Source organism: Poromitra crassiceps, assembly GCF_964638095.1.
Source record: "Poromitra crassiceps genome assembly, chromosome: 27".
In the NCBI taxonomy this organism is placed as follows: domain Eukaryota; kingdom Metazoa; phylum Chordata; class Actinopteri; order Beryciformes; family Melamphaidae; genus Poromitra; species Poromitra crassiceps.
In genome coordinates this window covers 8,281,420-8,291,782 of record NC_139650.1, presented here as the reverse complement: position 1 = coordinate 8,291,782, position 10,363 = coordinate 8,281,420, and the positions used below count along the sequence as shown (strand labels likewise).

Sequence of the window (10,363 nt, the reverse complement as noted above, 5' to 3'; positions counted from 1 at the left end):
TATCATTGCATACAGACCATTGAATTGTCTGATATGCCATTTTGATCTGCTCTGAATGTTTACAATGTGTGAATTGGTGCCACTACTTATCATTCCTTGATGATAAACAGCTGTTGGTACGTGCAATCTGATCTTAGTTGGTCACCTCTGTTAATGCTGTATCAGCCAAGTTTGACATCTCTCTTGATACTGTCGTAGCTGAGGTTGTTGTATCCAAGTTTGACATCTCTCTCGATACTGTCGTATCTGGGTCTGCGATATCTCTCGATACTGTCGTAGCTGAGTCTGCGATATCTCTCGATACTGTCGTAGCTGAGTCTGCGATATCTCTCGATACTGTCGTATCTGAGTCTGCGATATCTCTCGATACTGTCGTATCTGAGTCTGCGATATCTCTCGATACTGTCGTATCTGAGTCTGCGATATCTCTCGATACTGTCGTAGCTGAGTCTGCGATATCTCTCGATACTGTCGTAGCTGAGTCTGCGATATCTCTCGATACTGTCGTAGCTGAGTCTGCGATATCTCTCGATACTGTCGTAGCTGAGTCTGCGATATCTCTCGATACTGTCGTATCTGAGTCTGCGATATCTCTCGATACTGTCGTAGCTGAGTCTGTAATATCTCTCGATACTGTCGTATCTGGGTCTGCGATATCTCTCGATACTGTCGTAGCTGAGTCTGCGATATCTCTCGATACTGTCGTAGCTGAGTCTGCGATATCTCTCGATACTGTCGTAGCTGAGTCTGCGATATCTCTCGATACTGTCGTATCTGGGTCTGTGATATCTCCCGTATTATCTGAGTTTGTCACCTCTGTTGAAGCTGTGCTAGCTGGGTTTGTCACCTCTGTTAGCGCCGTCTCAGGCAAGTTTGTTATCTGTGTTGGTTCTGTCTGAGCTGAAGGACATGCCTCTGACTCGGACGACTCTGTCAAATTGTCCCCATCAAATAAAGTGTTGTTTTCTTCAACTAAATGTTCAACCATTTTTGTGTTTACAATGGTTTCTTCCATTTCTGTTTTCTCAGTTGTGGTATTTAATCTGCCATCGCCTGCAGTTTTTGTGTTAGAAATAGGACAAAACTCATTTTTCGGGTTTATGCCATCTGTAACGTATCTGTTTGTATCTGTTCGTCCTGAATGAAGAGTGTCCTGCATGTCGCTGATATCAGACGTGGACCTCTGGGCTTGTAAGACCTTGTCTAACACAGCCATCTCTTTTAGGACTCCACGTTCCTCATGCCTCACTGTTCTCTCAGTCTTCCTTTCAGTAGGTTGGCTCTCCTCTTCACTCGGTTCCTGTCTGTTCTTCTCAGTCACTTCACTAGTTTGTATATTTATTCTCGGGTCTCTCTCCTGACAGGACACTGCACTGGCAGCTAAAGGTCTTATGGGGTTCTGATCTGTTAACATTCGAGTGGACAGGGAGAGGTACTCTGTTTGGGAGAGATCTCGCTCCTCTCTAGCGCTCGTGATCTTTCGAGGAAACTCTAGTGCCAAGGCCAAGACCAATAGACTGTGTCTATGGGCCTGAAGAGGGTTAGTCAGGTCCTCAGCCACATGGTGTGTTGTAGTCTGGCGAGAACAAACTACCTCAGTAACCTGGGGGTTCCTATCTGTTAATATTGGAGTGGACAGGGAGAGGTACTCTGCTTTGGAGAGATCTCGCTCCTCTCTGGTGTTGGTGATCTTTCGAGGAAACTCTAGAGCCAAGGCCAAGACCAATATACTGTGAGTCTGGGCCTGAGGAGGGTTCGGCAGGCCCAGGTCTTCAGCCACATGGTGTGTTGTAGTTTGGCCAGAATAAACCACCTCAGTAACTGGTGCGTCACTACTGATATCGGCATCCTCTTCAGCAAAGTTCACACAAGCCTGTTTTTCTACTCTTGCTGCAAGTTGATGTTCTTGTTTGAGGGGACGACTTTCCAAATTGTCCTCAAGATCTCCAACCTCACAGTCTTTTTCAACCATATCCTCTTTTCTCTGACCTCCGATCTCTGCTTGCTTACTCCCTTCATGGTTATCTGTCTCAGACACAGAGGATCTGAGATTGATTCCTCTATCCAAACTGCATCTATCTGGATTTATCCATACTTCCAGCTCTGGCACTTCATCTGCTACCACCTGTCCATTTGACTTGCCAATGGGGTCATTCAGGCTCTGACTGTTATTGGCTGGATCAGGCTGCCCATCTTCCGAGGGCCCAGATTTGAAGCGCTGTGAAGTGGTGGTGAGAAAGGAAAGGAACGCTCCAGGAACAGACATACGTCTGGCTTTCTGTTTGCTCTTATCGGTGGCGTTGCTGCTTCTTCTCCGCAGTAACTCCATCTTCTTGTGTTTCTGTGCTGTATCAGGAAGGTCTTGGTCTGAGTTGGCGATATCTGTCTCAGAGTCTATACTGGGTTTTATCTTTGGGTTTTCTGCGTTCTCTTTGCTCTGAGAGGACTCCATTCTCTCTGGACCCTCAACAAAGATTGCACCATCCAAGGGACCATTGTAGCCATCTATCAGGTACTGTAAGGGACGGAGAGGAGGGAAAGTGTTGCATGAAGCTTGAAAATAAACCAAGAGAGAATGTGTCATCGTTTTTTTGAACAGAACTGAATTATGCTTTCTATAGATTCAAGCCGCTTGAACGTTTGTAGCTTAAATTAGAAGGTCAAACCATACTGAGGTTTCCTCGATGACTTCGGCTTTGGCCTCCGCAATGAGTTCTCTGAGTGTTTGGCTGAATTGGCCTGCACAGGGAAATGGGTGGGCAAGAAGCTGTTGAGCTCCCCAACGAGCATCTGGTTTCTTCTGCAGCACCCGACGCAGGAGGTCTTGGAAATGGGAGGACCTGGGGAGCAATATGCAACAGACAGGTGGAATCACAGTCCCAAGTGATTATGGTTGTGCAGAGATGCTACTAATCACATCAATTGTATTTAGGCATGTACAGTAGTGCTGGGGATCTGATTGTCATTGATTATTCTTTCTTTTTTCATTCTTTCTTTCTTTCTGCTCAGAAACCACAAGTCATAGAGCAACCATATTTGGCACGTTGGCTCATACGGCCTATCTGTTACCACACTGTATGTCCGATTGACACAGCACTTCATACACATGTTGTTCAAGTTGAGTTTGATCAAAATGTTTAGTGTGCCCTGACCATTGGCGTGGGTTGCTGAGGGTAGGTGGAGGACTCTTGGTGATCTTCAGCAGAACCCTCATGGGGTTTAGTGAGTGGTGTGGAGGCTCCATCTCCGCCAATTCTATTAGCGTGACCCCCAGGGACCAGATGTCAGCCTTGGGACCATATAAGTTATCTTTAGATGTTTCACACTGGATCACCTCAGGAGCCATCCTGGACAGATATCACAAGACCGGACAGACAGGTTGACAGACAGATACAGATCAAGACAACAGAATCAAGATAGTTTAGGATGAATCATTATATTCTCATTGTGTTTGATGTAATTGCATTTCATTACAAAATCACCGTGCTGGTTCAAATAAAGCATAAGAGAGAAAATAAATGGTTTGTTCTCGACAAATTCATGTTATGATTGACACGTTTACACATACATTGAAAGAGGAGTTACACTCACCAGTATGGGGTCCCAATAAATGTGGCTCTCTTCTCCAGCGTGTTTGTGTTTTTGGCAGAAACCCCAAAATCCGCTAGAAATGACCAAGGAATTTTTTTTAAGGTCAGTTTTGTCAGATTAGTAGGCATTTTCTTCAGGTAGATATGCAAGATAGTTGGAATCACTAAGCATCTCGCATGTACTATTTCTTAGCGTCCTTTAATTCTGACGTGGTTCGCCTTGACACCTTGGGGCCTTGGGGCGGCTGTAGCTCAGGAGGTAGAGCGGGTCGACACTAATCGCTTTGGATGAAAGAGGTCGGTGGTTCGATTCCCAGCTCCTCCAGTCTGCATGTCGAAGTGTCCTTGGGCAAGATACTGAACCCCAAATTGCTCCTGATGGTGTGCCAGCACCCTGCGTGGCAGCCTGCCACCATCGGTGTATGAATGGGTGAATGTGTGTGTGTGGAATCTACTGATTGTAAAGCGCTTTGGATAAAAGCGCTATATAAATGCAGGCCATTTACCATTTGACCCCAGTCAATAAAACTATATTGTAAATATTTTTGTGTCTGAGCCATGCTAAGCTTTAATGCGACGTGAGTGACTTTTGCCAGGATTTGAAGGGAAGGTGCAGGTTGTGTGTGTGTGGTAGCCTACCTAGTTTGATGCGTGCGTCCATGGTGAGGAGGATGTTTCCAGCCTTCAGGTCTCTGTGGATGATGTGGTTGTAGTGGAGGTAGGAGAGGGCCTGCAGAGTCTGGAAACAGACCTCACTGATCTGCTGCTCAGACAGACTGCGCTCCAGCTCTGCACACACATGCACACACATGCACACACAAACACGCACGTGTGCACGCGCACGCGCACGCACACACATACACACACACACACACACACATACGCACGCACGCACACACGCACGCACGCACGCACGCACGCACACACACACACACACACACACACACACACACACACACACACACACACACACACACACACACACACACATCACACACACACACACACACACACACACACACACACACACACACACACACACACACACACACACACACTGACTGAGCATATCACCACAGCATCTCTTACTAACATGGCTGTTAGTCCCTTCATTGCCAAAGCCTAACATGTATTGCCATTCCTTTTCAATACAACATTTATCCAATACACAAGTTTTCTGACTGTGTTATTCAAAAACACACAGAGAGAGAGAGAGAGAGAGAGATGGTGTTTGTCAGATCTAGGTTGGACGTACCGAGCATGATGTCATCCAGTGCTCCTCCTGGACAGAACTCCAGCATGATCTACAAAAAACAGCAGAACACAGTGTGAAACATGGGTGTAACCATGCATTCTTTGCATATGGTATGCTATACTATACTATACTATACTATACTATACTATACTATACTATACTACACAATTAGCTATACTACACAATTAGCTATACTATACTATTCTATACTATGCTATGCTATGCTATGCTATGCTATACTATACTATACTATACTATTAGCCCACAGGGCTTCAACCTTTTTCAGCCCAAGGACCCCTTGGTTGATAGAGAAACAGAGCAGGGAGCCCTTACGATTAAAAATAAATAAATAACATTGGTTGCATTTTGGCCTGTAATAACATTTATAATCCAGCTCACAACAGGATATCACAATTGACACTTCTTTTTATTAATAGATTACATAAAAAAAGCAAAAAGGAGCGAACGTGTTTCACATATTGCTTCATCAGATTTGCTTTGTAACTCATTTTTGTCAAAAATAGCTTAATATCGTCTATTCATGCTTGAAGTTTACTTAATATTATTATTTTGTCTAAAATACATTTGTAAAATCTTCACAAACTAGTTTGACAAAAAATCGGCGCCGGACACCCTGTGGTACCATTGCGGACCCCCTGTTGAAGACCACTGCTATAGACATTGGGTGGGGGGTGGTCCAAATGAGAACCATGTTGCAGTGCTTCAATACAAGGGTTCCCAAACTTTTCAGCCTCCGATCCCCAAAATCACGGTGCCAGAGGCTCGCGACCCCCACTATCCCCACAGGTGGTTGAAGCATGCAAACGTTGGTGCGCATTTTGTAAACAAAACAAGTAATTATGGTTCAAATGTGCTCTTTTTAACGGGTTTTAAATTGTATTTCACACATTTTGTCGTTCACACATTCTTTAGGCCAATTTCACACATTCTGGAAATCATCTCGCGACCCACACAGTGCTGTCCCGCGACCCCCCGCACTTTGGGAACCACTGCTTCAATACATAGAAGCTGAACCCACATGGGGTCTGTACAGGATATGTGTCAGTGTAAAGCAGTAGGAGGTCTCACCCATAGCCAGCCATTGAAGTAGGTGGCATCCAGCAGTGTGAGGATGTTGCCGTGCCGACAGGCGGCCAGGATGTTGATCTCTGTGATGTAGTCCTTCAGCTGCTCCTCGCTCTGCGCCTCCATCACTTTAGCAGCAGCCAGGACGCCGCTGCTCTTATTCTGCACCTGAACACAGCAGCTACACTTTCAGAACGCATCACAGATACACTGCACTCAAATCACAGCTACGAAGAGAACGGCTCTACAAAGAAGATGAACAGAAGATAAAGGTTCTACAAAGAAGATGAACAGAAGATAAAGGTTCTACAAAGAAGATGAACAGGTTGAAGAAGATAAAGTTCTACAAAGAAGATGAACAGGTTGAAGATAAAGGTTCTACAAAGAAGATGAACAGGTTGAAGATAAAGGTTCTACAAAGAAGATGAACAGGTTGAAGATAAAGGTTCTACAAAGAAGATGAACATGTTGAAGATAAAGGTTCTACAAATAAGATGAACAGAAGATAAAGGTTCTACTAAGAAGATGAACAGGTTGAAGATAAAGGTTCTACAAAGAAAATGAACAGGTTGAAGAAGATAAAGGTTCTACAAAGAAGATGAACAGAAGCTAAAGGAGCTAAAGAAGATGAACAGGTTGAAGATAAAGGTATACAAAGAAGATGAACAGGTTGAAGATGAAGGTTCTACAAAGAAGATGAACAGGTTGAAGATGAAGGTTCTACAAAGAAGATGAACAGAAGATAAAGGTTCTACAAAGAAGATGAACAGGTTGAAGATAAAGGTTCTACAAAGAAGATGAACAGGTTGAAGATAAAGGTTATACAAAGAAGATTAACAGGTTGAAGATAAAGGTTCTACAAAGAAGATGAACAGAATATAAAGGTTCTACAAAGAAGATGAACAGACAGGTTGAAGATAAAGGTTCTACAAAGAAGATGAACAGGTTGAAAAAGCTAAAGGTTCTACAAAGAAGATGAACAGGTTGAAGATAAAGGTATGCAAAGAAGATGAACAGGTTGAAGATAAAGGTTCTACAAAGAAGATGAACACGTTGAAGATAAAGGTTCTACAAAGACGATGAACAGAATATAAAGGTTCTACAAAGAATATGAACAGGTTGAAGATAAAGGTTCTACAAAGAAGATGAACAGGTTGAAGAAGATAAAGGTTCTACAAAGATGAACAGGGTTCGTTTGACTTTACATGCAGTTTCACAAATGGAAGTGCTGCAACTTTACACTGATAATGTTCCTAATCTCACATTAATTTTCTAACTCTCAATAAGGATGTTATATGGAGACTTTCAAGCAAAAAAAGGATAAATTAATGCTTTTCTTGAAGTACAAATGTATTTTGAGTGAGAGAGTTGGTTCAGACATAAAACGAACAAACAAAAACAATCATGTTATGTTACTCCCTACAATGCAGGACATTTCTATTCTAGCAATCTTCTAGAAACTTGAATGGATTTTCAGAATCAGAATCAGAATCACTTCAATTCACAATCATGTCAATATTCAGAGATAAAGGAGTAGGAAAAATAACTAAAAGACAATACAGCTCAGCTGTAATTCAAGTATTTTTGCTGAGCAGGTTTAGCAGACAAACAGGCAGAGTCCCAGTGAGTAACAGCAGGAAGCTATTGTTTCTACCTAAGTTTGGTTTGACAGGAAACCAAAAAACCACATGCCAGTGTGATAATAACACAGCTGGATTTAATTTCAACTTTAACATTATAAATCCTACAATTCATCATGGATATTATGAACAAGCTTGTCTTCCTTAACATTGTTGTAGTTCTATTTTGAGCTTTGTGTTTACTGTGTGTTTTAATGGAGTTGAGTGATGGGCATAAGTCATGAAGTTCAGAGGAGGACTGCAAAAAGTGCAGACTAGGCTGCCGGTCCTGCCTATAAGAAGAGAACTGTTGTACCACACATGGGCAAAATGTGGCCCCAGGGCCGGCCCCGGCCCCTGGACCATCTCAATCCGGCCATCAACGTCCTCAAAAGAAAAAAACAACAACCCCCAAAAACGAAATAAAAGGCAGAATTATGTTAATAAATCTCATCTGCTACAGCCGTTGGATTTGTATCACTATATATTATATTATATCAGGGGATTAACAGGAGAAATGATCAATCACAGTGGGTTAAAAATAGGGAGACTCCCGCGAAAATCAGGAGTGTTGGCAGGCATGATGTCCAATGTGTGGCCCTTCGCTTACTTTATGTACGTCAGTATGGCCCTCTGGAAAAAAAAGGCTGAGGACTGTCAGTGAGCAGAACTGTACTGCCATGTTCACCCACCTTGTAGACCTTCCCAAAGGCCCCGTCTCCCAGCTCCCCCTTGGCCTCCCAGCTCTCCTGGGGATCCACGTCCCTCCGGAGGTTCTCATAGTGCTTCGGCTTCTTCTTCTCTGCTCCTCGGTGGAAGATGCGCATCAGAAGGGAGGCCATCTGTGGCCATCGGCGTCAGTCTGGCTGGTGTGACTTGTTCTTGTTTGGAAACCTCTGGAAATAACCCTGTCTCTCTCTCTGACACCCACCAGCACCCAACTGATTTCAGATGTGATGATTTCAAACTGCGGCACAGTGGGCGGAGACAGAGGTGCTGAAGCAGGCGCTTGAACTCTATGACGACTGACACAGGAAACTGTGTTAGTCTGCTGCTGCTGTGACCACATCCTACACAGAACAACTCTGACACTGTCACTCAACACATTCTATCTGCATCGTAGTTTACGTAGATATTCTTTTCATTGTGGAAATCACTCAAAATGACAAGATATGTTTCTTGCCTGTGATGAGCCCACAGCCTACTTAAGGAAAAAAGCCAACTTTAAGATAATGAATGTTTATAAACCCTTAATAAAGAATAAATTAATGATGAATTAATGTGGAGTGAATGATAAATGTATTATCAATGATTTATCAATTATATCTTAATGTGACAAATTACATCATTAGCAATCTTGATGCAATGTTTGATTTATAAGTGAAGAATAGATTTGTATTATATACAATTTATATATATTTATATATTATATATTTTAAACATTACGTACATGTAACTTCCTAAGGAGGAGCATGTGAAGTGATCATTATTCTTACTTAATGATGAACAAATGTTTTTTTGTCATACATTTTTTTATTGATTTAAATGTTTCCAACATACAAAAAAACACAAAACAAAACCTACAAACCACAAACATCTACAAAAACCAATACAAACACATACATACTGGCATTGACTATCATCAGTAACTACTCCACAGTGGAGCTAAACAAGGTAAAAATGCACCTGTTGAATTACCCAGTAAGAACAATGAATTGTAATAAGTGAGGAAGACATTCTCTATGAAATTGAAGGTATTCGCGTTAACAATGTTGAACAGGCAAAGACATGGCCTTCTTCTCTAATAGCAGGCAGTCAAATAAGGGTTGCCAAACTTTCCAGCTGGATTGTTTCACGGATGTCCGTATCCTAATGGAACCCCCCAAAACAGAACATGTGTGACAGCTGGTCTGAGACCCTCAGACATCTTTTTGATTGGCCCGTTTCAAGAATACATCAAGAGTCAATTTTTTAAATGAACGGTATTAATTACCCTTCAATGTTTTTCTACCTCATTTTGCTGTAGACAATCATGAAGCAAAAAACACAAGTTCACATATAAAAGAACATGTATTTCTTAGAGCAAGTGATGAGCGGGAGAAGAGCTGCACACTTGACATCAGTCCAAAAACTTCTTAATTCTGGTGCGGTAATCAGAGATGAAAGTCAAAACGCGGAAAAGGACTCGCACACAGAAAACACATGTAGACTAGAGGAGTCTTAATAAGAGATCATTTTACTTAAGGATATTCACAAACAAACAAACAAGCAGCAAACGTTTCAGTCCTCAAGGGACTATCGTCAGTGCATATAATGAGAGGTCCTGGTGGCGTGGTTCTTATAATGTAGTCTTCTCAATCAAGCTTGATTGGGCACACCTGGAACCTCTCACACAGGGCAGGTAATCAATTAGGGGTACCAGCACTATGTCACACATCACACCATTACAATATACATATATACAAACAGCCTTGGACAAAGAGCCCAAAGGTAAGTAAGTACATCAACAGATATACATCTGTACTATAGCTTGGGGACTATTAGGGTCAGACTAGTGCACACAGACAAACCTACAAAAAGCAAGACATTTCTAATTCTTCATTTAGCCCATTGGGTTGTAGGGTTTTTAAATAGTAAATGTATTTGCATTCACATTGTAGAAGCATTTGGTCCACATTGCCACCACGAAATTTGGGAATTATCATGTCAATGCCACAAAATGTAAGATCAGAGAGAGAGTGATTGCCATCAGCAAAATGCCTGGCCACAGCTGATTTAGGATCAGCGCGGCGACTGGAGCTTTTGTGCTCATT

General features: G+C 42.4%; 1 protein-coding gene across 2 annotated transcripts in view; it reads right to left on the bottom strand.

Moving 5' to 3' along the window:
* LOC310798971 (uncharacterized protein) overlaps positions 1 to 8,465 on the bottom strand; it is a 15,044-nt gene extending 6,579 nt beyond the window's left edge. For both annotated transcript variants that reach the window (XM_083661536.1, XM_083661537.1), the window contains exons 1-8: positions 8,243 to 8,465; positions 5,935 to 6,099; positions 4,846 to 4,894; positions 4,230 to 4,379; positions 3,592 to 3,664; positions 3,153 to 3,347; positions 2,672 to 2,840; positions 146 to 2,515 (exon numbers count right to left, since the gene is read on the bottom strand). In XM_083661536.1, coding sequence (XP_083517662.1) covers positions 146 to 2,515; positions 2,672 to 2,840; positions 3,153 to 3,347; positions 3,592 to 3,664; positions 4,230 to 4,379; positions 4,846 to 4,894; positions 5,935 to 6,099; positions 8,243 to 8,392 — 3,321 coding nt within the window. In that variant the 5' untranslated portion in view covers positions 8,393 to 8,465. The remainder of the gene's footprint in view (positions 1 to 145; positions 2,516 to 2,671; positions 2,841 to 3,152; positions 3,348 to 3,591; positions 3,665 to 4,229; positions 4,380 to 4,845; positions 4,895 to 5,934; positions 6,100 to 8,242) is intronic.
* Positions 8,466 to 10,363: the final 1,898 nt, after the last annotated feature.